The sequence below is a fragment of the Grampus griseus genome, assembly GCF_964374135.1.
Source record: "Grampus griseus genome assembly, chromosome: 17".
Lineage (NCBI taxonomy): Eukaryota > Metazoa > Chordata > Mammalia > Artiodactyla > Delphinidae > Grampus > Grampus griseus.
Window position 1 is genome coordinate 64,455,037 of NC_139011.1, and position 27,182 is coordinate 64,482,218.

Here is a 27,182-nt window from a genome sequence, read left to right on the forward strand (position 1 = left end):
CAAATACAAACATATTATTTAGAATTTATATTAGTACCAACCAGAAGTAAAAAATAAACTTTTAAAACAGTTATATCTGCTATAATAGGGCAACACAAGGTATCCTTGCGGTGATGCAACTACTTCATATCTTGGTTGAATCAATGTCAATACACTACTTGTGATACTGTACTACAGAATTGCAAGGTGTTGCCCAGTTATATTCTTAATTCTACCAAAGATTCTACCAAGTTAATATATTTACTTTCTTTTTCCCCTTTCCTGAGGTATGAGTGACAAATAAAATTGTAAGATGTTTAAAGTGTAAAAGAAAAAAAAGGGCAGAAGACCCAAACAGACATTTCTCCAAAAAAGACATACAGATGGCCAAGAAGCACATGAAAAGATGCTCAATATCACTAATTCTTAGAGAAATGCAAATCAAAACTACAATGAGGTATCACATCACACCAGTTAGAATGGGCATCATCAGAAGAAAATCTACAAACAGCAAATGCTGGAGAGGGTATGGAGAAAAGGAAACCCTCTTGTACTGTCGGTGGGAATGTAAACTGATACAGCCACTATGGAGAACAGTATGGAGGTTCCTTAAAAAACTAAAAACAGAATTACCATATGACCCAGCAATCCCACTACTGGGCATATATCCAGAGAAAACCGTAATTCAAAAAAACACATGCACCCCAATGTTCACTGCAGCACTATTTACAATAGCCAGGTCATAGAAGCAACTTAAATGCCCATCGACAGACAAATGGATAAAGAAGATGTGGTACATATATACAATGGAATATTACTCAGCCATAAAAAGGAATGAAATATTACTCAGCCATAAAAAGAAACGTCATTTGTAGAGACGTGGATGGATCTAGAGACAGTCATACGGAGTGAAGTAAGTCAGAAAGAGAAAAACATAGCGTATATTAACGCATATATGTGGAACCTAGAAAAATGGTACAGATGCCCCAGTTTGCAGGGCAGAAATTGAGACACAGATGTAGAGAACAAACATAGGGACACCAAGGGGGGAGAGTGGGGCAGGGGGTGGTGGGATGAATTGGGAGATAGGGATTGACATATATACACTAACATGTATAAAATAGATAACTAATAAGAAAAAAAATATGTGTTTAACTAAACTGAAGTATAATTCTGACAAACTTTTTGATAGCAGCAGTAATTAGGTTCTGTAATAGGTCAGCTTAAATATAATTCCCAAGATCCTTAGTTAACTTTAAAATCTAGTATAAACGGTAAGTATAATTTTGGATATCTGGGTAATTTCTAAGTAAGACAGGATGCTCAAACATAGGTCATGAGGTATAGTCTGTATCTAGCTTTGCTGCTGCTTCTTTTTTTTTTTTTTTTTTTTTGCGGTATGCGGGCCTCTCACTGTTGTGGCCTCTCCCGCCACGGAGCACAGGCTCCGGACGCGCAGGCTCAGCGGCCATGGCTCACGGGCCCAGCCACTCCGCGGCATGTGGGATCTTCCCGAACCAGGGCACGAACCCATGTCCCCTGCATCGGCAGGCAGACTCTCAACCACTGCACCACCAGGGAAGCCCTATTGATTCTTTTATGCCTTTAAACGTCATCTCACCTCCTAGTGCCTGCCTTTTCATTATCTGTTTAAAAAAGGAATAATATTTACCTTATACAATTGTAATTTCTTAATATAATGTTTAAGGAGTATTTGACACAGTGTAAGAAGTAAACCCTTCCCTCTTTCCCTCTTATTCACAGTTTAGTAAGACAAGAAATAAATGTATATGCAACTCAAAAGAAACAGAATGGTAATTATTGAAAGAAAATTGTGTGTACAGTTGACCCTTGAATAACATGGGTTTGAATTATATGGGCCCACTTATACACGGATTTTTTTTCAATAAACATAGTACCTGTATTTTCATTTTACAGATCTTTAAGTGTGGGGAAGAGTTTGTGTTCGATTAGCGATCACAATATGTGGAATCAAAAGAACTAGGGTTTGAGTTCTGATTCTGCTAACTGTTTTAGCTTCCTGCCCTCAGGTGAATCACTTATCAATTCTTTCGTTTTTGAGGCAGAGATAGCAGGATGCATTGACTGCACAGGAGTCGGTGCCCCGATCCCCATGTTGTTTAAGGGTCAACTGTATAGAAAACCTAAAAGAATATACACATAGAATTAAAAAGGGTTTAGCAAGATGGTTGCATATGAGATCAATAAACAAAACTCAACAGTGTTTCTGTACATTAGCAACAGTTTAAATATTTAACTAAAATAGTCAAAAGATAATATTTACAATAGTAATAAAATATTTAACATTCTTAGGGATAAATCCAGCAAATGCAGTCAAGATCTGTATGTAGTAAATTATAAGCTTTACTATATATATGCGTGTGTGCATGCACATATACAAGTTATAAGAATATATATACGTAAGACAATCTAAATAAAGAAATATGCTTTTTGCTCATGTAGAGGAAGACAATATAATTGTGTCAGCTGTCTCCAAAATTGTCTACTAGGACTTCCCCAGTGGCGCAGTGGTTAAGAATCCGCCTGCCAATGCAGGTGACAGGGGTTTGAACCCTGGTGCTGCAGAACAACTAAGCCCATGCGCCACAACTACTGAGCCTGCACTCTAGAGCCCACGAGCCACAACTACTGAGCCTGCATGCTGCAACTACTGAAGCCTGCGAACCTAGAGCCCACGCTCCGCAACAAGAGAAGCCACCGCAGTGAGAAGCCTGCGCACCGCAACGAAGAGTAGTCCCTGCTCGCCGCAACCAGAGAAAGCCTGTGCACGACAACGAAGACCCAACACAGCCAAAAATAAAATTAATTAATTTAAAAAAACAAAAAAAGAAAACTGTCTACTATTACAATGTAATTTTAAATCAAAATTTCAACAGGGTTCTTTGTAGAATTTAACAAGGTTATTCTAAAATTATGTATTAGGAGAGTTAGTCCATCATGGGCCCTGAGCATCCCTTCAGTTCTTGCTGAATGTACAAGGCTTACTCATTCCCTGATACTAAACAGTTTCTACAGTTAGTCAGGAACCTAAATAGGTCAAGGGAACCACGGTCTGACCACCATGTAACTAACTCTCTCCTGGGGAAGGCAACTGGATTATTTGCTACGTTTTGCTTGCTCCTTACTCAAAACGTGCCCTTGGCCGCAGGTTCCTCCTTGCAGTACAACCTACTGCCTGCAGAGCATCTACCTGGGCCCACTGCACTGTCTTTGGGACCTGGCGAGGGGAACCAGCACAACTACGCTGATGCCATATGCTGTTGCTATCTGTTGTGCTGTAATAAACCGTCTTGTTCTGACCCAAGTCTTGTTGTCTACTTTTGGCACCTATGGAGTGGTAGCAGCGTCACTGCTTGCAATCTTCTATAAAGTGGTTTTCTTCCCCCTGACAATATGGAAGACCAAAACACCAAGAATACTCAAGATACTCCTAAAGAATAACAGAAAGATGAAGGAAATTGCCCTATCACACACTGAGTTATTACTAAACTACAGTAATTGAGACAATATGGTATCAGTGCAGGAACAGATCATATGTGCTGGTGAGGTTAATGGAAACCACACCAGTTATTTTGAACAGAGATTTTCATATTGGGAACTGTTCTAACAGGTGCTAGAGGACCAAAAAGGCAAAAATAAATTAACGGAGATTAATAATTAAGAGAAATTCATATATAGGTGGAGATTTCAATACTTCTCTCTCAGTAATTAGTGAACAAGAAGACAAAAAATAAGCATGCATACAGAACACCTGAGAAGCACTATGAATCAATTTGACCTAATCGACATTTTATAACACTCCACTCAACAATAGCAAAATTCACATTCTTCTTAAATGCACATCAACAGTCACCAAGACAGACCATATTCTGGGCCATAAAGCAAATCTTAAATTAAAAAAGAAAAAGAAAGAAATCCTCAAAGCATATTCTCAGGTCGGAACCGAATTAATTGGAAATCATTAACAGACAGGTATCTAGAATATCCTAAAATTTTTGGAAATTGTTTAAACAAAGAGCTGCTTCTTCTTTTTTTAAAAAATAAATTTATTTATTTATTTTTATTTTTGGCTGCGTTGCATCTTTGTTGCTGCACGCGGGCTTTTCTCTAGCTGCGGCGAGAGGGGGCTACTCTTCGTCGCAGTGCACGGGCTTCTCATTAGGTGGCTTCTCTTGTTGCAGAGCACGGGCTCTAGGAGCGCGGGCTTCAGTGGTTGTGGCACTAGGCTCAGTAGTTGTGGCTCGTGGGCTCTAAAGTGCAGGCTCAGTAGTTGTGGCGCACAGGCTTAGTTACTCCGCGGCATGTGGCATCTCCCCAGACCAGGGCTCGAACCTGTGTCCCCTGCATTGGCAGGCGGATTCTTAACCACTGTGCCACCAGGGAAGCCCAAATGAAGAACTTCTTAATAGCCCAGAAGATCAAAGAAAAAAGTCTCAAGGGAAATAAAAAAATATATTTTGATGAAAATGAAAATATAACATATAAAAATTTGTGGGATGCAACTAAGGCAGTAATTAAAGGAAAATTTATAGCATTAAATGCACATATTAGAAAAACTTGGGCAACTATGAAGAAAAAGCAACTCATATACAAAGGGGGAAAAAGTCAGGTTGATGTCAGATTGTCCACAGCAGCGCTCATAAAGTCAGAAAATAATGGAGCAAAATCTGCAAAGTTGTAAGGAAAAGTATTTCCAAAGAATACTACATTTAGCCAAAATTTTTGTGCTAATTTCACCCATTACAGCTGAAATCAATCAGTAGTCTAAAGTTGAAATTTAGTTATAGAGGCAAACTGACCCAACCTATCAAAGCAATTCATATTATTTATTCTTCATTTTGGAGGAATCATATGGCTTACTGATATATTTCTTATGAAACAGCATCTATGTGAAGTTCATTGAATCCTTCAGTTTCACCTTCAAAAAGTTAAATGTAAATATATTTTAAGTACATATGCAACCTCATCACATTTTTATAAATTTTTATTTGCTTTGATTCTATCTATTCTTCCATTGAGGCAGTCTATCTATCTCAGTATTTAAGGACATGGGCTCTGAAGTCAGAAATGTCTGATTTCAAATTCTGGCTCTGGTTCTGTTCATGACCTGTGTGACCAAGGGCTTTTTACACTTAACCTCTTTTTGTCTCAGCTTCCTCATCTGTAAAATGGGAGTGATTAAAAAAAAAAAAAGTACTGATCCAGATTGTTTTGAGGATTGAGTTTATAGATAAAAAGCTTTTAACTCAAATATTAATCATTTCACTGAATGCTGGTTAGACTTTTCTGCATAGAAAGCATTTAAGTGATTTTTTTTTCAATTTTTCTGAATTACTTGATTTTTTAAAAGTACATAGCAATTTTACAAAACTGAAAAAAAATTGTTTTTAAAAGATGTCTAAAAAATTTTTTTTAAATGTTTAGCATGAACGAAATAAATATCCTCTATTAGGAAAAAGAGGATACCTAGGTAACATTTAAGCAACTTGGACTTTTTTGGAAGGTATATGTATATATTACTAACATCTAACAGAAAGTCAAGAAATGTACTAAAACTCACAGGATCTTCTAGGTTCAGTATCCATAGTCACTGTCAAGCCACTCTACAATGTGACTATGGTCTTCATTGGTTCAATTACTGATCAGCTAGAGTGTAAAAAAGTGTATGCTTCCATTTCTTTGAACTTTTTATTATGAAATTAAAAGTCCAGGAAAATCCCCAAATTATTTTACTCTAGAATTATGATTCCTAGTCATTTTGCAGCTAGGAACTCCACCAACATGAAGCAAATATTTCTTTGAGTTTAACTTTACCATCTTTAAAGTGAGGACGATGATAATATCTACAGATGTAAATGTTTTAGAGCTGTAATTTACAAATACTAGCTAACAGTGGCCCTATCATCAGCCATCAGCTAAGAATAAATTTATTCAATTAATATTTACTTCAGGCATACTATGTACCTGGAATCAAGTTGGTACACCTATTATTTTTATACTGATCAGTAAGTATTTAGATTTGGATCAATAAAGTTTAAAAATCCTTGCATTAGAACATAGTACGGGTTCAATAAACATTTTTTGAATGAATATATACCAAGGAGGAACTTACAATTATATTACCATCGAAAATAATTACAGACTGCTTTTAAGATTTTTTTTTTTGGTTATTGTTGCTTGTTTTTTAAATCTAGCAATGCCTTTTATAAGGATAATAAATTCTAAATGCAATGAGGAATAAATTCTAAATGCAATCTGCAATGCCAGAGTCTGTACATAGTCAATCCTCATTATATTCATGGATTCTGGTATTTGAAAATTCACCTACCTGCTGAAAGTTGTAACAAAAATCAAAACTTGCAGTGCTTTTGTGGACACCGGTGGACATGCACAGAGTGGCAAAATATTTGAGTTCATGTTCCCAGCTGAGGTTAAACAAGGTGAAGCTCTGCTTTCTTATTTTAGCTTCCAGGTTAGAAATAATTGTTCTTTTTACGGTCTATTTAGTGCCATATTTTTGTGCTGTTTTGGGGGTAATTCTGCTGTTTAAAATTTTCCCCAAGTGTATTGTGGAAGTGCTGTCTAGTGTTCTTGAGTGCAAGAAGGCTATGTATGATGTTCCTTACAGAGAAAAATATGTGGTTAGGTAAGCTTCATTCAGGCGTGAGTTACAGTGCTGTTGGCCTGGGTTCAATGTTAATGAATCAACAATGTATATTAAATAAGGTTTCTTTAAACAGAAACAGGGACTTCCGTGGCGGTCCAGTGGTTAAGACTCCGTGCTTCCACTGTGGGGGGCACGGGTTCCATTCCTGGTCGGGGAACTAAGATCCCGCATGCCACATGGTGCGGCCTAAATAAATAAACAGAAACACATAAAACAAGGTTATGTATTGAATAGTTGACCAAAATGTTGTAACCATAGGCTCAAAAGAACCTAACCCTGTATTCCCCCGTAATCATTCAGTATTCACTAAGTGTTCACAATGACCTTATAGAACATTACCGTAAATAACAGGAACCAACTGTAACTTTCTAAATTAAGCACCACCTCTAATTATCTCTTTGAAGTCATGACATTTAATCCCTTCGTGCTTTAGTTTTCTGATGTGTGTTTGTGTGTTGTGGGGTGTGGTCAAGGGCTGGATCGCTTTCAAGTATCGATTCTCCACTCTGAAAACTGTAATAAATGTACTTACTTTGAAGAGTTTCCGCTCTTTCCTCTTTCTTATCAACATCTTGTTGTCGGTTTCCATGTTTCAACTTAGATAAGAAGAGATTTTTGTGAGACCTAAATGAAACACAAAAGCTTGTGACTTGTTCTGCAAAGACTAGAAAAGCTATAGAAAAAGGTAGATGATTTGTCTCAATCTCTATCCAGGACCTGCTTCTACTTTGGTCTGTTTCCCTTTGGTGCTCTCCTTGCACTAATGCCCCATCTTTTTTTTTTTTTTTTTTTTTTTTGCGGTACACGGGCCTCTCACTGCCGTGGCCTCTACCGTCGCGGAGCACAGGCTCCGGACGCGCAGGCCCAGCGGCCATGGCCCAGCCGCTCCGCTGCACATGGGATCCTCCCGGACCGGGGCACGAACCCGCGTTCCCTGCATCGGCAGACGGACTCAACCACTGCGCCACCAGGGAAGCCCTAATGCCCCATCTTAATCTTTAGCCTCTTAAGATTTTTCTTCTTCAGACTTCCCTCTCTCCCATTTATTTTCTCCATCTCATCTACTCAGAAATCAAGATTCTTTTGGCATTCCAGTTAGAGAAATTCCAAAATTCCATTATACATGATGGTAGTTATCACTTATCTTCATAGATTCCAGAAAGGGCTTTCCGGAAAGGTAAGACTGTTTGGATATACAGGATGTGACAGAATTTTTTGACAACCTGCAATGTTCGTATTACTCAAACTTACAAAGGAACAGACTAAAATGGAAAAAAAAAAGTTCAACTGAGCTTAGGCAGCTATTTTATCACCACCTAAAATCTACACTTTGACCCCTGTAAGTGCTCTATGCAACCTACTAATGCTTTCCCGCCGTCCCCAAACTTTCTATTGTGCTCTCTGGAATGCCAGTCTCAACTTCGTCGTCTGTCTAAAGTCTAGCTCTCCCCGGGAACAATATTTCTCTCCTTTGTGGCCTCCTTAAGTAGAGATTAGCTTCATCTTCCGCAAACCACAGGCTCCGAGAGGTGGGTCTGTATACTTTCCATTTCCTAATGGATGCCACCTTCAGGATCCTGCTTCCACAGAAATCTTAGCCTTTGAGGATTCATGCCACTGAGGTGTATTGCTATCTACCATGCTCCATAATCTTTCACTATCCTTCCAAGCACCTCCCATGATTCGCAGATCTTTCTCTATCCCCGAGTGCCGCCATCACCATGAATTATTTCCGTGTTTCCATGGATAACCCAGATAACAAACTGGCCCCTCAACTCCTCATCTCCAGTGACCTCCTCCACACCAAGTCAGCCACCCCCGCCCCACGGTTCCACTTAGCATCCCAACTGCTCTACACTATGAAATCATTCATGTGGACGTTCTGCTCTCTGAACACGTTACATTGTCTGTTACAGCATTCTAATGATTAGACAGCTTTTTAAGTAATTGCATAAAATCGCAATTTGGGGCATTCCTCAGAAATGTAAGCTCCATCCCCTTCCTGCCCCAGCATCACACCCTTGTTTCTGACAGAATAAGAGTTTACTAATTATTTGCTTTAAGTTCAGGTACTCCCTCCACGTGCACTCCTTGTAGAAATAATGTGAAACAACCCAGGATCCCAAAACGCAGGTCTCCATAGTTTGGCTTTTCAAGACCCATCAGGGTCTTAAATATCTGTGGAGGTTAAGTAGGACCCTGCGATAATTCTTCAAACCATACCATTTGCGTGGCAGCTATTATAACCTACCTAGGTTTGCATGAATTGTTTCAAAGATTTTAAACACAGAGAAGAAAAATGTCAATTTACTTCACCTCAATAAGGATACTGTATCCCCTGAGGATTCAGTTACCGCAGACTGTTTGTCACTAACACTTTAAAAGAAGAAAACATTTGTAAGAATGTAAACAAGAGAAACTTTTCATCAGGATTGTACTTTCCACATAATCAAGCCATTTTTCAACTTATAAAACGTATCTCTGGTAAGAAACTCTGGTAAAATTAAGACCTTTACAGTCTATTACAACATGGATAATTTTTGCCCAGATGTGCTTACCAGAGACATTAAATCAATGTCTTCCCCAAACATAAGTTCAGCAGAATTGAGCTGTAACTGAGCATTCACAATGTCACTCTTTCAAAAACTCTCTCATGGATCTTTATTTCTATGAATTCAAGTTTAATTTCTTATCCTCCCCAGCAGTCTCCAACCAGCCTTTTTAATAAAATTCCTCCCCTCTGCTACAGTTAAAATTAGCTCCGACAAACACAGCAGGACCATCTACAGCTCGATGCCTTCACTGGAACTCTTCCTCTCTCCTGAAATGACATTTCTTCTTCCATCCACCTGTAAAAACCTTAACCATCCTTCAAGGTCCGGCTCCATGTTCACACTTTCTTGAAGCTGTCCGTCAAACTCCTTCAGCATTTAAGTCTATCTTTAAACTTTAACAACAAATTATGTAATGTCTGCTACTGTTTCTGTTTCAAGTCTGTAATTCTTATTGCCTCAAATAGTTTATAAGCTTTACCAGAACAAAATATTTTATCTAGTATTGACAGCACGAGGGTTTCATCTTTCCCGGCATTTGTCGGACCTTGAAATCACACTTCTGTTTCTATCCTTGCTTCACTTACGTCTTATTCATTCTTGCCTTGAAACTGGTGAATTTGACTCCCAGGATGGTTTTGATATTTGCTTGATTCTTATCTTTACCATGTCTCTACTTTTTGGTTTTTCTCCCTGTGTCTAGTGCACTACAAGATGTAATGCATGCCTGGTAATGAACTAGGCACCAAGGATTCAAAGCTATTTAAGAACCTCCAAAAAACTCTCCATCTAGTGAGATAGACAGGTAAACAGATACGTTATTCTCGAAGATAAGTCCTCCTATAGAGGTATGACTTGGTGCTGTGGGAGCACACAAGTGACAACTCTGCTCAGAGCTCAACAAGACTTCTTATAGGTGAACTTTGAGCTAGAACTTGAATGGCAAATAAGAGCTTACCTTGAAGAGAAAGAAGGAAATCCAAAATTGAAGCAAGAGTCAAGGCATGAAAGAACTTGTAATATTTGAAGATCAAGTTGTATAGCTAGAAAGTGCCACGGATGTGGGCAGGGAGGGGCTAATGCTTAGGGACAAGGTGTATATGAGGGAAAAAAAAAAAAACCACCCAGAAAGGGGCTATATACGGCTTTGAAAGCCATGCAATAAAATCTAATTCATCAGGCTTCCCTGGTGGTGCAGTGGTTGAGAGTCCGCCTGCCAATGCAGGGGACACGGGTTCGTGCCCCGGTCCGGGAAGATCCCACAAGCCGCGGAGTGGCTGGGCCCGTGAGCCATGGCCGCTGAGACTGCGCGTCCGGAGCCTGTGCTCCACAACGGGAGAGGCCGCAACAGTGAGAGGCCCGCGTATCGCAAAAAAAAAACAAAAAAAACACAAAAATCTAATTCATCAAGTAGGAAACAGAAAGCCAACAGAGGTTATTAAGCTGGGAAGTGAGTTAAACAGATTTATTTTTATGGGAAGGTAGCCCTGGAAGTCACATCAAGAATGGATTTGTGTGGCACAAAGCTAAGTAATAATCTAGGATATAAATGGTAAGAATGGATTAGAGAGGCATTTCTGATATGGAATTCGTAACACTTGGGGAGACAACCAACTGGATGTGTGAGGTAAAGGAGGAGAGTTAGGGTAGAGAGACAGATGAGAACATCTAGAGCTCTGTCTTACACACTGAACTGTGTTTGTGTCTAGGAGGGCATTTGAAATAAGTGGGTAGTACTACATTAGGAGAATACATAGGAAACATGTTCATTATATGCAAGAATCACGGTAAGTTCTAATCTTACTTTACTTTAAGGCAGTATTACAGTAGGCAGGAAGGCTGGGCCACAGAATGCATTGGGTCTTGGTACTACTAAACTTTGATTTCCTAAACAAAATGAAATAACTGAGCAATAAAAATGAAATCCCTACTTCTCAAAATGGGTCTTAGGAAAAACCCAGTGAGCAATAAGACTGCAATAGAGCCCTTGGGGAGATGAAGCAGTGAGGAACAGATCATGCTCTGATAGGCAGGGACAAAAAGAACTGTAAGACTGAGCTCAGTCCTGAAGTGTGACCAATGCCATGTCCATCCAACTCAGACTCCAATCCCCACCTCTCAATAAGTAGTTAAGATGGGGACTTACAGCGCTTACGTCATGGTCCCAAGAGAAGAGTAATATTACATCCACTGCCAAATACATCCATCCAGAGACCAGAAGGATTTGACTATTTGGCCTTGGTTTAAGGGTGGATGAAGAGGAGGAATGGACCATAGGTTCAGTAGAAAAGATCATTATAATGGTAGAGTTTATCTTCTTCAGTAGGGTTAGTTTCTAAAGCAAAAGGTAAAAGCCAATTCTGTAAAAATTACCCTTGAAAATCCCTAAAGAAGAAATAATTTTAGAAACTGAACTCTTGTCTCTCAACTTGTAGGACTGACACAGGCTTGTTTCCCTCCCGCGCTGGAGCAAATCACTGTTTCTGCACTTGCGCACCAGATGAAGCAGTTAGCCTACCCTTAGAGAAGATGAACAATATTTTAACATATTAGAATAACCCTCAGTACAACAATCACATGAGGGCATGTAGGATTTGAGAACTAAGGGGCACAGATGACTCAGGCTTTCAACCTCAACACTGTTCTAGAGTTCATGTTCCCTGAGAATGATAAATGATGTCACTCACACTAGCTACACAGTGCTATTTTCTCTCTACTTTTGCTTAGCATATGTAACAGAATATGCGTAAGCCCTAACTCTACAGCACTCCCAAACATCCAAACGTTAGCCATCAGTAACGCAATATACCTACTACTCGATAATCATTTTTATTAACAATGGTTCGCTAGCATCACTCTTACATAGATATTACATTCATAAGACAAAAAATATACTAATGAATTTACAAACCTTTCTCCTATATCCAAATTAGCTTCCGTTTCCAATTCAATATCATTACTATTAGGTTTATCTTGAGAAGCTGCTGTTCTTGCTCTTTTACTTTCCACTACTTTTGCTGCTGCCTTAAAAAGGGGGTTGCAGGAGACGAAGGGATGCATTAAGACATTTAAAACAAGTAACATTTAATTAAGCCTTCTTGTTCTTTGACAGTCATAACCCAAGTGTCTTGTCACAGGTCAATAAAGGGCAGTGCGTTGTTATTTTCCTCAGTAACTATAATATCACCATCAGCAACCTGCTTGGTTTATAAGAATCATGGAGAAGGGCTTTCCTTGCAAAGGTACTTGATACAGACAATGCTCTCTAGTCAGTGTTAAGATAAAAGTTTACTTTAAAAAAAATTTTTTTAAAGATTCTATCTATTTTAAAATAAAACTATCTCAAATTAATGCTCTCGTATAACATATTAAGTTAAAACTTTTTGAGGCTAACACAGGATAAAGTGTAAAAAGAAAAATTTTAATGATCCTTCTTCAGTCCAATTTGACTTTTCCCAAAAATATGCTAAAAATTTCATTTAAATTTAATTAAACTATTTCTTTTCACTTATTTCTTAATTCGTTTTGATAACTTTCCCCTCAACTTTCTATTTTGAAAAATTTCCCCAACTTTTACTTTGAAAAGTTGTAAAAATACTACAAAGATCACCAATAAACCCTTTAGATCCACTAATTATAACATTTCACCACATTCTTCTACACAATCACTAAATAAAATTCTGAATAGTTTTGAAGAATTTCTATTTCAAGTATTCTCCTTTATTGTAACAATTACTCTTAAGTCTGTTTAGAATCTCTCTGAAATATGCATACCTTCATTAGAAAGGTTGACGATTTTTCATTTAGCACGTAATTCACATAACTCTTAATTTTCTCCATCATGCGGTTGTAGCTGAAGTGTTGAAAAATGGAATGGAATGTATCTTTCTGAGAGATTATCATAAGCAATTTCCTTTTTAAAGGCTAAAGAAAACAGAAGAAACTCACTAGCACATAAAGCACAAATAAAATACGAGAAATTTGTCATATTATTTAATTGAAAAAAATCACTTTATAAACAAAAACTCAAGAGGTTTTAAAAATGCTCCCGTTTTAAATGCCCACCAATATATTTTTTGACTTAAAAAAATTTAATATTTTACACATATGCAAAAGGATTAAAAAACCTTATGAACCTAAATATCCATTACCAAGTTTAAGAAATAATTATCTGTATAATAGAAGCCTTATTTACTACCATAATCTGATGGCGCCCTCCCCCACCCTGGTCTTCCTCTTCTCAAGGTAACCATTATCCTGAATTTAGAACTTTAGCACATCCACGCATTCCTCTGCACTACATATGTATGCATCCATAAACAATATATATAGCATTGTTTAGCATGGTTTTAACTTTATACCAATGGTGTAAAGCCCTAAATGGTATTTTTGATAAAAGCTCTAAATGGTATTTTTGATCAATGGAATACTGTACAACAGTGAAAGTAACTAGTAATTCTATAAATATCAAATCAACATGGATATCAGAGAGTTGAGCAAAATATAGAAAGTTTCGGGCTTCCCTTGCGGCGCAGTGGTTGAGAGTTCTCCTGCCGATGCAGGGGATACGGGTTCGTGCCCCGGTCCGGGAAGATCCCACATGCCGCGGAGCGGCTGGGCCCGTGAGCCATGGCCACTGAGCCTGCGCCACCGGAGCCTGTGTTCCGCAACGGGAGAGGCCACAACGGTGAGAGGTCCCCGTACCGCAAAAAAAAAACAAAAACAAAAAAATACATTTAGGGGCTTCCCTGGTGGCACAGTGGTTAAGAATCCGCCTGCCAGTCCAGGGGACACGGGTTCAAACCCTGGTCCGGGAAGATCCCACGTGCCGCGGAGCAACTAAGCCCGTGCGCCACAACTACTGAGCCTGCGCTCCAGAGCCCGCGAGCCACAACAACTGAGCCCGTGTGCCACAACTACTGAAGCCCACACGCCTAGAGCCTGTGATCTGCAACAGGAGAAGCCACCGCAATGAGAAGCCCGCGCACCGTGACAAAGAGGGGCCCCCCCATCGCCGCAACTGGAGAGAGCCTGCGCACAGCAATGAAGACCCAACGCAGTCAAAAATAAATAAATAAATAAATAAAAGTAAATTTTAAAAAATATATACCATTTATTCACCTTTCCCTCCAGCCTGTTGAAAGCATGTAGGCTATTTTCTATTACCACAATGCTATTAAACATTTTCCTACATGTCTTCTTGGGCACAGTACAAGTTTTTCTTAGACAACAGTTCTTTCAATGCTGGTTGCACAATAAAGCTATAAAGCTTTAAAAAAATTCCACTTCTCAAGCTCTATCCCAGAACAATTGTCACAGTACAGCCTAGTTTTCTTTTTTCAGTTTTTATTTTTTTAATAAAGCTTCATGGTTTTAAAAGTATGCAGTGAAAGTAAAAACAGTTACTCTAGGGCATTTATCTAGAAGTGGAATTGCTGGAATGCATGCTTACTGATTTTGTTAAAATGCTCTCCAAAGCTTAAGTACCAATTTACCCTTCTGAGAGGAAGGTATGGCACTTTTATCATTTCTCCACATTTTGAGCCAACTGTTGGTGTGCTAAGACATTTTTAATCATTGCCAATCAGAAGTATAGGAAATGCTATTTCAATATATTACTTGGTATTAACCTGATCACGAATATTATTGAGGTTAACACTTTCTCTCTTAGGCTTACTGGCCATAAAGTTTCCTCTTCTGTGACGTACAAGTAGAGTGGAATTTTCAGTAGTCTCACAGCACTAAGGCAAAAAAGTAAGGGCAGGGAACCCAATAAACATACCAGGCTTCCAGCTGAAATCTCAGGAGGGTTACACCATAGGAACAGGGGCAAATTAGAATAAGCCTTACTAAAGGCTCAGTCCTTCAGTGAATTAAGGTGATTCCCTCTCCCCTAAACCACCATGTGAAAAGGTACTCAACTTCATTAATAATCAAAGAAACAGAAATTAAAACCCAATGCGATAGCACTACATATTTGCCTGAATGACTATAATGAAAACCACATATAAGGTCTGTGAAGCAACTGGAACTCTCCCACACTACTGCAGGAATTGATAATTACTTTGGAAAATTCTGGCAGTATCTACTAAAACTGAGTATGTGCATATCCTACAACTCACCAATTCTATTCCTAAGTATATACCCAATAGAAACACATATATTTTTTCTACAAAAGACATGTAAAGGAATGTAATGGAAAAAATACGGAAATAACTCATATGTCCATCCACAGTAGAATGGATAAATTGTAGTATATTCCTACAGTGGAGCAATGAGAATGAACAAACGATTGTTATAAGCAACACCATGTATCTCTCTTACAAATATAAACTTGCTATATGATTCTGTTATATAAAGTTCAGAAATAAGAAAGACTAATCTTGGATGTTACAAGTCAGGATAGCGGTTACCCTTGAGAAGGTGGTTGGGATAGTGCCTGGAGGGTGCTGGTTATGTTCTGTTTCTTGATCTAGGAGGTCACCACACAAGTGTGTTCCTTTTGTGAAAATACACCTACTTATACACTTATGATACATGTACTCTACTAAAGGTATGCTATTGTTCAATAAAGAGTTCACTAAAAACTGTATAAAACTACACTTCTTTGAATAAGCTTAATTTGCTCTCATAACTTTGTTTTTAATACTGAAAAATTAACTTCTATTGACCTTAACATTACACATACACACAAAAACTAGTGATAACATAAGAAACCTCCAGAAAAATAAGCAAGTTATAATGCATTTCCCTACACCTGCACTGCTCAGTATGGTAGCCACTAGCCACACAAGGCTACTCAGCCCTTGCAAGGCGTAAGCCTGAATTTAGCCTTAAGTATAAAATACACCCTAGATTTCAAAGACTTACTACAGTTGTACCTCGGTATCCACATGGGATTGGCTCCAGGACTCCCCTCGGGTACCAAAATCCAAGGATGCTCAAGTCGCTTATATAAAATGGTGTAGTATTTGCATATAACCTACACATTCCTCACATATACTTTAAATCATATCTAGATAACTTATAATACCTAATACAATGTAAGTGCTATGTAAATAGTTGCCAGTGTGTGACAAATTCAAGTTTTGCTTTTGAAACTTTCTGGAATTTTTTCCCCCTAAATATTTTCAATCTGCAGTTGGTTGAATCCCCAGATATGGAACCCAGGATACAGAGGGCTGACTGTACAAAAAAGGGAGTGCAAAATATCTCACCAATACTTTTTACATTGATTGTTAAAAAGAATAATGTTTTTGGATATACTGGGTTAAATAAAGTGTTACTAAAATTAGTTTTACTTGTTTCTTTTTACTTTTTTAATGTGGCTACTAGAAATTTTTTTTTTTTTTTTTTTTTTTTTTTTGCGGTACACGGGCCTTTCACTGCTGTGGCCTCTCCCGTTGCGGAGCACAGGCTCCGGACGTGCAGGCTCAGCAGCCATGGCTCACGGACCCAGCCGCTCCGCGGCATGTGGGATCTTCCCGGACCGGGGCACGAACCCGTGTCCCCTGCATCGGCAGGCGGACTCTCAACCACTGCGCCACCAGGGAAGCCAGGCTACTAGAAAGTTTAAAATCACATACGGGACTGGCATTATATTTCTGTTGGACTCTACTGTTTAAAAGAGAAAACGTTTCTTTTCTCCTCCAATGTTCTTTCAATTTTCCTTATTCCATATAAACGGCTCCAAACTTCTGATTCTAATTTAAATAATTACCGTGTAAGAATTTGGGTCACCAAATATTCTTTCAAAGACTTCTTCTGCTTCCTTAAAATTTCCATTTTCCATGCAAACAGCTATAGCCTAAAAGACAGGATGACAAATACAAACCTTAGATTGCTTTTTAAAATATCTAATTGTTGTTTAATATTGAAATAACTCAGGTAAGTCTAAACTACTTCATTTAAAATATTCTTATGTAGCTTAATAATTTTGATTTGATAAATGATATTAAAGGCAGGAATTAATAAATAAATCAGGAGCTACATTATATATATTGAGGACCCACCGAAATAGTCATTTTGAGCAAAAGGGAAGAGAGAGAAGGGGTAGATGGATGGTGTTTGTGATGATTAGGATATATAAAAGTTGCTACTTAGGACCCCAGGAAAATCTCTAATAGAAACTCAGGAAGCCAGATGCTTTTGAATAATCATTTTATAAACTGGCCTTTTTTGCTACTATATGTGGTAAGATATAGGACCACCATTACCATCTGGGTAGGTTTGTAAACTTGGGAAAGCTATTTAACCTCTTGGCGCCTCCGTTTCTTTACACCAATGTAAAATGGTGAAAATAATAGTACCTATTTCACAGGGCAGTTGTGAGGATTAAAGAGTTATATATAAAAGTGCTTAGAACAGTATCTGGCAAACAGTAAACAGTATATTATTACACGTTTGCTATGTATTTTATGTAACCCGTTCAACTTTACTGGTATATTTAGCAAAGGCCTGCTTCCCCTAGAACTCCAAAAGATTGGGACAACATGACAAATCCCTTTGCCCTGGGTTGAAATTCTTAAAAGCAGCAGTCATTTTTCTGCCGATTCTCCTCAGGTCTTAATTCTAATTGACAGTCACCACACCGTCAATAATTAATTCCTGAGAAGGTGGGACACCACCTGGATTTTCTCCTACCCAACCATGAAAATTTTTTTAAAAACTAGAAAAAGTTTATTTAACTATGAAATTCCTGAGTACATACTTTGCCTGTAAACGAAACATTTTCCCTGCTATTATATCTTTGAATGACTTTCTTTGGTTTTTCACTCTTTAATAGGCTACTCCTACTAAAATTTTCTCTACATAGTTAAAATTTTACATTCTCTTAATCGCAAAAACCCATTCATTTCTTATTATTTGATAATCTTTAGGGACTTCTCTAGTGGTCCAGTGGTTAAGACTCTGCGTGTCCACTGCAGGGGGAGTGGGTTCAATCCCTGGTCAGGGAACTAAGATCCCGCATGCCATGTGGTGTGGGCAAAAAAAATATTTAAAAAAAATAAAAATAAAAGGTAATCTTTAAATGGGAGAGCATAAACCACTGGTTTTTGAAAGTTGTTTAGTAATCTTTAAATAGATTTGGCATATTTTCCAACGTGGGGGCAATATGCACTTAGGTAGAAAACACTAAGTCCCAGCTCTTAGTCCTCATGTGAAGACAATAAATCATAGGTCAAATTTCTAAAGAGAATGATTATATTATATTTTACTACAGGTTTACCATCCAACTTCTATTAGTTGGCTCTTAGTTTCTTTAGATGTTGTTTTTATTTTCTAGCAAAATAATAATAATAAACACAAAGTAACACTCATACCTGAATTTTAATTAAATTCTGTATTTCTTCATGAAGCTTGTCATGTTCCTTTTCAATTGATGCCCAAATCATCAGGGCTGATTCCAAGGGTGTAATTTGTTCATCACTTTCAAACTGTGCATCTTTTAAAACCAAAATAAAAATAAGTAACTTAGAAAGCCATGAAGAACTTTACTTTGTTAATTTTTTTATAAACTCATTTCTTTAAACATTGACTGAGTGTATACTATGTGCCAGGCACTGCTCTCGTATATACCAGTTTAGGGAAGATTTTTCAAGTTAATTTCCTCATTAAAATCAACTTAAAAAAAAATAAAAAACAGAAAAGGCTATATATGAGTCCACAAAACATCTGAAGATTTTCTCTACTAAAATACTGATTTTAAAACCTGAAATAAATTATATTTTATAAGGTGTCACAATAACAGAATTCTTAAATGGTTTGTAAGTCTAACTGCAGTATAACAAACTTCACTGAGATAGAGCATGAAATTAGTTTATTGTGAAATTTGATTTTCGCATATACTACTTTAAATCCTTGTTATATATTTTGTAGATATTTGAAACAGGATCAATCAAGAACTTATCTCTCTACCAACATTATTCCAATCACCAAAGCTTAAAAACCTAAGGAGTGACTTCCCTGGTGGCGCAGTGGTTAAGAATCCGCCTGCCAACGCAGGGGACACGGGTTCGAGCCCTGGTCTGGGAAGATCCCACGTGCCGCGGAGCAACTAAGCCTGTGCACCACAACTACTGAGCCTGTGCTCTAGAGCCTGCAAGCCACAACTACTGAGCCCACGCGCCACAACTACTGAGCCTGCGTGCCACACTACTGAAGCCCACGCGCCTAGAGCCCGAGCCCCGCAATGAGAAGCCTACACGCCACAACGAAGAGTAGCCCCCGCTCGCCACAACTGGAGAAAGCCCGCGCACAGCAACGAAGACCCAACGCAGCCAAAATAAATAAATAAATTTATTTAAAAAAAACGTAAGGAGTCACCGTTTTACTCCTTCCTCTTTCTCATCACCATATACCATCTGTTGCAATATTGTATAGTGGTTTTTAAAACTTTGGAGTTTATTCCAGACTCTATCATGTACTACTACCTGTGTGGTGTTGAAAAAGTTATTTTGCCTTTTTAAGCCTCAGCTTTCTCACCTATAAAATGCTGTAAATATGGGCTTCCCTGGTGGCGCAGTGGTTGAGAGTCCGCCTGCCGATGCAGGGGACACGGGTTCGTGCCCCAGTCCGGGAAGATCCCACGTGCCGCAGAGCGGCTGGGCCCGTGAGCCATGGCCACTGAGCCTGCGCATCCGGAGCCTGTGCTCCGCAACGGGAGAGGCCACAGCAATGAGAGGCCCGCATACCGCAAACAAAACAAAACAAACAAAAAATGCTGTAAATAAATACTATGTGAATATTTAATGAGATAATATTTGTACTACTGTTAAACTTTCTTAAAACAGAATTTATCAGCTTATTCTTATCGAAGACTCACAGTGGCTGGTAACTACTTAGCAAATTACACACAAACATCTCCATTTGAAATTCAGGGTCCCGTGTAGTTGAAAATCCAATACATAAACTAAAACTAAGTTTTAAATGCTGCCTCTCTTGAAATATAGTGATTCTTGATCACTGACCCCAGCCTATTATATCTAAGATGCACCCTGGTGAATTTCAAGATTAAACCATGGGGTCACACACAAAACAGGGATTTTTTTTACACCCTTGTTTTAAGAGAAAAAGTTGTTGGAAGGGAAAATAAGAATATAATGAACAACTGCTATATGTGAAGCCCAGCCAGGCACTTCTAGAACATTCTGTCACATTTAATTTACCAGACGGCTCTGTGAACCATGTTAGCTTATGGTCTACATCGGCCCGTTTTCTTCCTCTGCCACCAGCCCAGCCAGCCTACCTACCTACCGTCTTCCGCACGTCTGCTTTGTCTCTAGCCCTAATCCACTGACTGTCCGGGTCCAACTCACCCCCACAACACAGCACACCACATGGGCCACAGCTGGATGAGTGTGGGCTCCCAGAGTGGTCCTAATAGGGTGGGATTTCCTGCCACCCAGTCTGTTTATAAGTGAACAGTTCCGTGCGATTACGGCCCACCACTGGAGACTGCCAGGAAAGCATTTTGTAAATTGTAAAACCCAATATAAATATGGAATTATTTGCCTCAAAAGGTCCTTTACAACCTGGAAGAAATGGACAAATTCTTAGAAATGCACAACCTGCCAATACTGAATCAGGAAGAAATAGAAAATATGAACAGACCAATCACAAGCACTGAAATTGAAACTGTGATTAAAAATCTTCCAACAAAAAAAAGCCCAGGACCAGATGGCTTCACAGGCGAATTCTATCAAACATTTAGAGAAGAGCTAACACCTATCCTTCTCAAACACTTCCAAAATATAGCAGGGGGAGGAACACTCCCAAACTCATTCTACGAGGCCACCATCACCCTGATACCAAAACCAGACAAGGACATCACAAAGAAAGAAAACTACAGGCCAATATCACTGATGAACATAGATGCAAAAATCCTCAACAAAATACTAGCAAACAGAATCCAACAGCACATTAAAAGGATCATCACATACCATGATCAAGTGGGGTTTATTCCAGGAATGCAAGGATTCTTCAATATACGCAAATCAATCAACATGATACACCATATTAACAAATTGAAGGAGAAAAACCATACGATCATCTCAACAGATGCAGAGAAAGCTTTAGACAAAATTCAACACCATTTATGATAAAAACCCTGCAGAAAGCAGGCATAGAGGGAACTTTCCTCAACATAATAAAGACCATATATGACAAACCCACAGCCAACATCGTCCTCAATGGTGAAAAACTGAAAGCATTTCCACTAAGATCAGGAACAAGACAAGGTTGCCCACTCTCACCACTCTTATTCAACATAGTTTTGGAAGTTTTAGCTACAGCAATCAGAGAAGAAAAGGAAATAAAAGGAATCCAAATCGGAAAAGAAGAAGTAAAGCTGTCACTGTTTGCAGATGACATGATACTATACATAGAGAATCCTAAAGGTGCTACCAGAAAACTACTAGAGCTCATCAATGAATTTGGTAAAGTAGCAGGATACAAAATTAATGCACAGAAATCTCTGGCATTCCTATACACTAATGATGAAAAATCTGAAAGTGAAATCAAGAAAACACTCCCATTTACCACTGCAGCAAAAAGAATAAAATATCTAGGAATAAACCTACCTAAGGAGACAAAAGACCTGTATGCAGAAAATTATAAGACACTGATGAAAGAAATTAAAGATGATACAAATAGATGGAGAGATATACCATGTTCTTGGATTGGAAGAATCAATATTGTGAAAATGACTCTACTACCCAAAGCAATCTACAGATTCAATGCAATCCCTATCAAACTACCACTGGCATTTTTCACAGAACTAGAACAAAAATTTCACAATTTGTATGGAAACACAAAAGACCCCGAATAGCCAAAGCAATCTTGAGAAAGAAAAACGGAGCTGGAGGAATCAGGCTCCCTGACTTCAGACTATACTACAAAGCTACAGTAATCAAGACAGTATGGTATTGGCACAAAAACAGAAAGACAGATGAATGGAACAGGATAGAAAGACCAGAGATAAACCCACATACATAAGGTCACCTTATCTTTGATAAAGGAGGCAGGAATGTACAGTGGAGAAAGGACAGCCTCTTCAATAAGTGGTGCTGGGAAAACTGGACAGGTATATGTAAAAGTATGAGATTAGATCACTCCCTAACACCATACACAAAAATAAGCTCAAAATGGATTAAAGACCTAAATGTAAAGCCAGAAACTATCAAACTCTTAGAGGAAAACATAGGCAGAACACTCTATGACATAAATCACAGCAAGATCCTTTTTGACCCACCTCCTAGAGAAATGGAAATAAAAACAAAAATAAACAAATGGGACCTACTGACACTTCAAAGCTTTTACACAGCAAAGGAAACCATAAACAAGACCAAAAGACAACCCTCAGAATGGGAGAAAATATTTGCAAATCAAACAACTGACAAAGGATTAATCTCCAAAATTTGTAAGCAACTCATGCAGCTCAATAACAAAAAAACAAACAACCCAATCCAAAAATGGGCAGAAGACCTAAACAGACATTTCTCCAAAGAAGATATACAGACTGCCAACAAACACATGAAAGAATGCTCAACATCATTAATCATTAGAGAAATGCTAATCCAAACTACAATGAGATATCATCTCACACCAGTTAGAATGGCCATCAGCAAAAAATCTAGAAACAATAAATGCTGGAGAGGGTGTGGAGAAAAGGGAACACTCTTGCACTGCTGGTGGGAATGTGAACTGATACAGCCACTATGGAGAACAGTATGGAGGTTCCTTAAAAACTACAAATAGAACTACCATATGACCCGGCAATCCCACTACTGGGCATATACCCTGAGAAAACCATAATTCAAAAAGAGTCATGTACCAAAATGTTCATTGCAGCTCTATTTACAATAGCCCAGAGATGGAAACAACCTAAGTGTCCATCATCGGATGAATGGATAAAGAAGATGTGGCACATATATACAATGGAATATTACTCAGCCATAAAAAGAGACGAAATTGAGCTATTTGTAATGAGGTGGATAGACCTAGAGTCTGTCATACAGAGTGAAGTAAGTCAGAAAGAGAGAGACAAATACCGTATGCTAACACATATATATGGAATTTAAAAAAAAAAATGTCATGAAAAACCTAGGAGTGAAACAGGAATAAAGACACAGACTTACTAGAGAATGAACTTGAGGCTATGGGGAGGGGGAAGGGTAAACGGTGACAAAGCGATAAAGAGGCATGGACATGTATACACTACCAAACGTAAGGTAGATAGCTAGTGGGAAGCAGCCGCATAGCACAGGGAGATCAGCTCGGTGCTTTGTGACCGCCTGGAGGGGTGGGATAGGGAGGGTGGGAGGGAGGGAGACGCAAGCGGGAAGAGATATGGGAATATATGTATATATATAACTGATTCATTTTGTTGTGAAGCTGAAACTAACATACCATTGTAAAGCAATTATACTCTAATAAAGATGTAAAAAAAAAAAAAAAAAAAAAGAGTCATGTACCAAAATGTTCATTGCAGCTCTATTTACAATAGCCAGGAGATGGAAACAACCTAAGTGTCCATCATCGGATGAATGGATAAAGAAGATGTAGCACATATATACAGTGGAATATTACTCAGCCATAAAAAGAAACGAAATTGAGCTATTTGTAATGAGGTGGATGGACCTAGAGTCTGTCATACAGAGTGAAGTAAGTCAGAAACAGAAAGACAAATACCGTATGCTAACACATATATATGGAATTTAAGAAAAAAAAATGTCATGAAGAACCTAGGGGTAAGACAGGAATAAAGACACAGACCTACTAGAGAATGGACTTGAGGATATGGGGAGGGGGAAGGGTAAGCTGTGACAAAGTAAGAGTGGCATGGACATATATACACTACCAAATGTAAAACAGCTAGCTATTGGGAAGCAGCCATATAGCACAGGGAGATCAGCTCGGTGCTTTGTGACCACCTAGAGGGGTGGGATAGGGAGGGTGGGAGGGAGGGAGACGCAAGAGGGAAGAGATATGGGAACATAGGTATATGTACAACTGATTCACTTTGTTATAAAGCAGAAAGTAACACACCATTGTAAAGCAATTATACTCCAATAAAGATGTAAAAAAAAAAAAAAGGTCCTTTAAATAACCATGCTGTAAATATTAGCCATTACTGATAAACTGAAACCGGCCTGGCCATTACAACCTAAAATAAACTATAAGGGGCTTCCCTGGTGGCGCAGTGGTCGAGAATCTGCCTGCCAATGCAGGGGACACGGGTTCGAGCCCCCGTCTGGGAAGATCCCACATGCCACGGAGCAACTAGGCCCGTGAGCCACAATTACCGAGCCTGTGCGTCTGGAGCCTGTGCTCCACAACAAGAGAGAACACGAGAGTGAGAGGCCCACGTACCGCGATGAAGAGTGGCCCCCACTTGCTGCAACTAGAGAAAGCCCTGGCACAGAAATGAAGACCCAACACAGACATAAATAAATAAATAAATAAAATTAAAAAGAAAAAAAAAAAAAGAATGATCCATGCTTTAAAAAATAAAAATAAATAAACTATGAGGACAAGGGAGAGAGAGAATTATAGTTATAAAATCATATTCCCTTATTAAGTGCTAAAATCAAGCTCAAATAAGAGGTTTCAAATATCATTGTTGCCAGTTAGAAAAAGAGTATGCATGATAGTAATAGGAGTCACCACAAAGTTACCATAGCCCCATTTAGTGACGTCTTTAAGACAGAGTACACATGGGCTTCCCTGGTGGCGCAGTGGTTGAGAGTCCGCCTGCCAATGCAGGGGACACGGGTTCGTGCCCCGGTCCGGGAGGATCCCACATGCCGCGGAGTGGCTGGGCGCGTGAGCCATGCCCGCTGAGCCTGCACGTCTGGAGCCTGTGCTCCGCAACGGGAGAGGCCACAACAGTGAGAGGCCCGCGTACCACAAAAAAAAAAAAGACAGTACACGGAGCATGGTCCCCCAACAGCAACATCAGAATCACCTGGGAACTTAATAGAAATGTAAACTCCAGGGCCCCTCACTCACCCTACTGAATCAGAAACTCACAATGGAGAAGGGGACTCACCATTCTGTTCCTTAACAAGTTCTCTAATAATTCGGAAGCAAGCTAAAATTTGAGAACCATCACTCTAAGAAGATAGGGATTATATTTCCTTTACTAGCTTTAAATATGTCTGTGTATAGATGTACATGCCAAATACACGTGAGCAAACTCTCAAAAACAAAGGACTACTCCCATCTGTTTCTTCTCATTGTCTCCCCTTTAGACATAGATTGAAATATGTCCAATATAAGATAAAAACATATTTACCAAGGGTTTTTCCAGCTGCAATTCTTGTCAAAAATTGACATATGTATATAGTTCTCAGTTGATAAGCTGTTAGACTGGACAATCCATGAATAATAGCTGAAAGTGAAGAAAGTGAATCTTATTAAAACATTAAAACAAAACTCCAAACTTGACCCATCAGTGCCCCTGCGTGGTTTGCGGAGAAATAAGTTACAAATATCACCCAAAGATTACCATAAATTTCGAGTGTATGCTTTATTTATAGACAATTTTTAGGAAATCAGAACAAAAAAGAATAACAATGAAGACTCTGCCTTCAAAATAAAACTGATGTTTCACAGGTAGAATAATAAATCTTGAAAACTACGTACTTTCACAGGTAGCAGTCTAAACTAAATGAAAAGGGAGATTTAGATCCAAACTGTAAAATGTGTCAAATCATTACCTGGAATCTTCCTTTATACCTTAAAATGCCTAATATTATAGGAAATATATTATTTCTGTCAAGGTTTCAGTTAAGCAAGAGTTTGTTCAGTTTACGAAGCTTTATTTTAAAAACATTTATTAATGTTAATCTCCCCAATATTTGAACACCCACCCAGATGTTATGCTAGGTAGTAAGTATATACAACACTGAGTAAACCATAATCCTGGTTTTCACTGAATTTACCATGTAGCAATAAAAGACAAAGATTAAATTAACCAGCAAACCAAAAAACAGTCCTGCAGCTGCTAAGCAGATGAAACAAATAAATACATTTATTTGTATTTATTTCCTCAATTTTAATATGCCATAACCTTATGCTACACCAGAGATTATCTGGACCAAATATAGTCATAATATAATTAAATAGGATTCAAAAAGAGCACAAAATTTATATAAAATTTAAACACAACTTATTCAACATGGGCTGAACATCTACTGCTGGCCAGTGGTAGGGACTGATGTCTGAATAATAAGATAGCCAGTCCCTGCTCCTCAGAAGGTTTTAGTCTGAGAAGGCAGGAATTAAACAAAAAATTATGCAAGAGACTAATTAAAATTTTAATGTGTCATAAAAGGTAAGTATGGTATAGGAGCAAAACAGAAGGAAGACCTAATCTATTTTAGGGAAGAAAGTCATATCCTTTCTGTCTTCACTTCCCTCCATATTTAGTCTACGTATGCAATAACTACAGATACCCTACACACCACTGCCCTTCTGCTCTTTGTACCTGTTAGGCATAAAACAAAACAAAAACAATGAAAACCTACCCTGGTTGAACCTGGCTATCTGCTTTTTCCACACCTGTAACCAAACACTACATTAGGGAGGATCTAATGACCAGCAACAGTAACAACTATATTTAAGCACTTAACTATAATACCAGGCACTACTCTAAGCACTGAGCAGTGGTTCTCAACTAGGGGTGATTTTGTCCCCTAGGAGGCATTTGGCAATGTCTGGAGACATTTTTTTTTTTTTTTGGCGGTACGCGGGCCTCTCACCGTTGTGGCCTCTCCCGTTGCAGAGCACAGGCTCCGGACGCGCAGGCTCAGCGGCCATGGCTCACGGGCCCAGCCGCTCCGCGGCATGTGGGATCTTCCCGGACCGGGGCACGAACCCGTGTCCCCTGCATTGGCAGGCGGACTCCCAACCACTGCGCCACCAGAGAAGCCCCTGGA

The 27,182-nt window shown here is 38.8% G+C and overlaps 1 protein-coding gene across 7 annotated transcripts in view; it reads right to left on the bottom strand.

The window, feature by feature from the left end:
- Window positions 1-27,182, bottom strand: part of TERF1 (telomeric repeat binding factor 1) — a gene marked incomplete at its 5' end in the record, with an annotated part of 41,227 nt that overhangs the window by 10,669 nt on the left and 3,376 nt on the right. Inside the window, 7 exons of one of the 7 annotated variants that reach the window (XM_082675286.1) lie at window positions 2,741-2,782; window positions 7,221-7,312; window positions 9,005-9,064; window positions 12,152-12,264; window positions 13,015-13,164; window positions 16,961-17,047; window positions 18,564-18,685. In XM_082675286.1, coding sequence (XP_082531412.1) covers window positions 2,741-2,782; window positions 7,221-7,312; window positions 9,005-9,064; window positions 12,152-12,264; window positions 13,015-13,164; window positions 16,961-17,047; window positions 18,564-18,685 — 666 coding nt within the window. Of the gene's footprint in view, window positions 1-2,740; window positions 2,783-7,216; window positions 7,313-9,004; window positions 9,065-12,151; window positions 12,265-13,014; window positions 13,165-16,960; window positions 17,048-18,563; window positions 18,686-25,537; window positions 25,634-27,182 lie in introns of all 7 variants that reach the window. The other 6 variants (XM_082675284.1, XM_082675285.1, XM_082675289.1 and 3 more) reach the window with 6 other exon arrangements.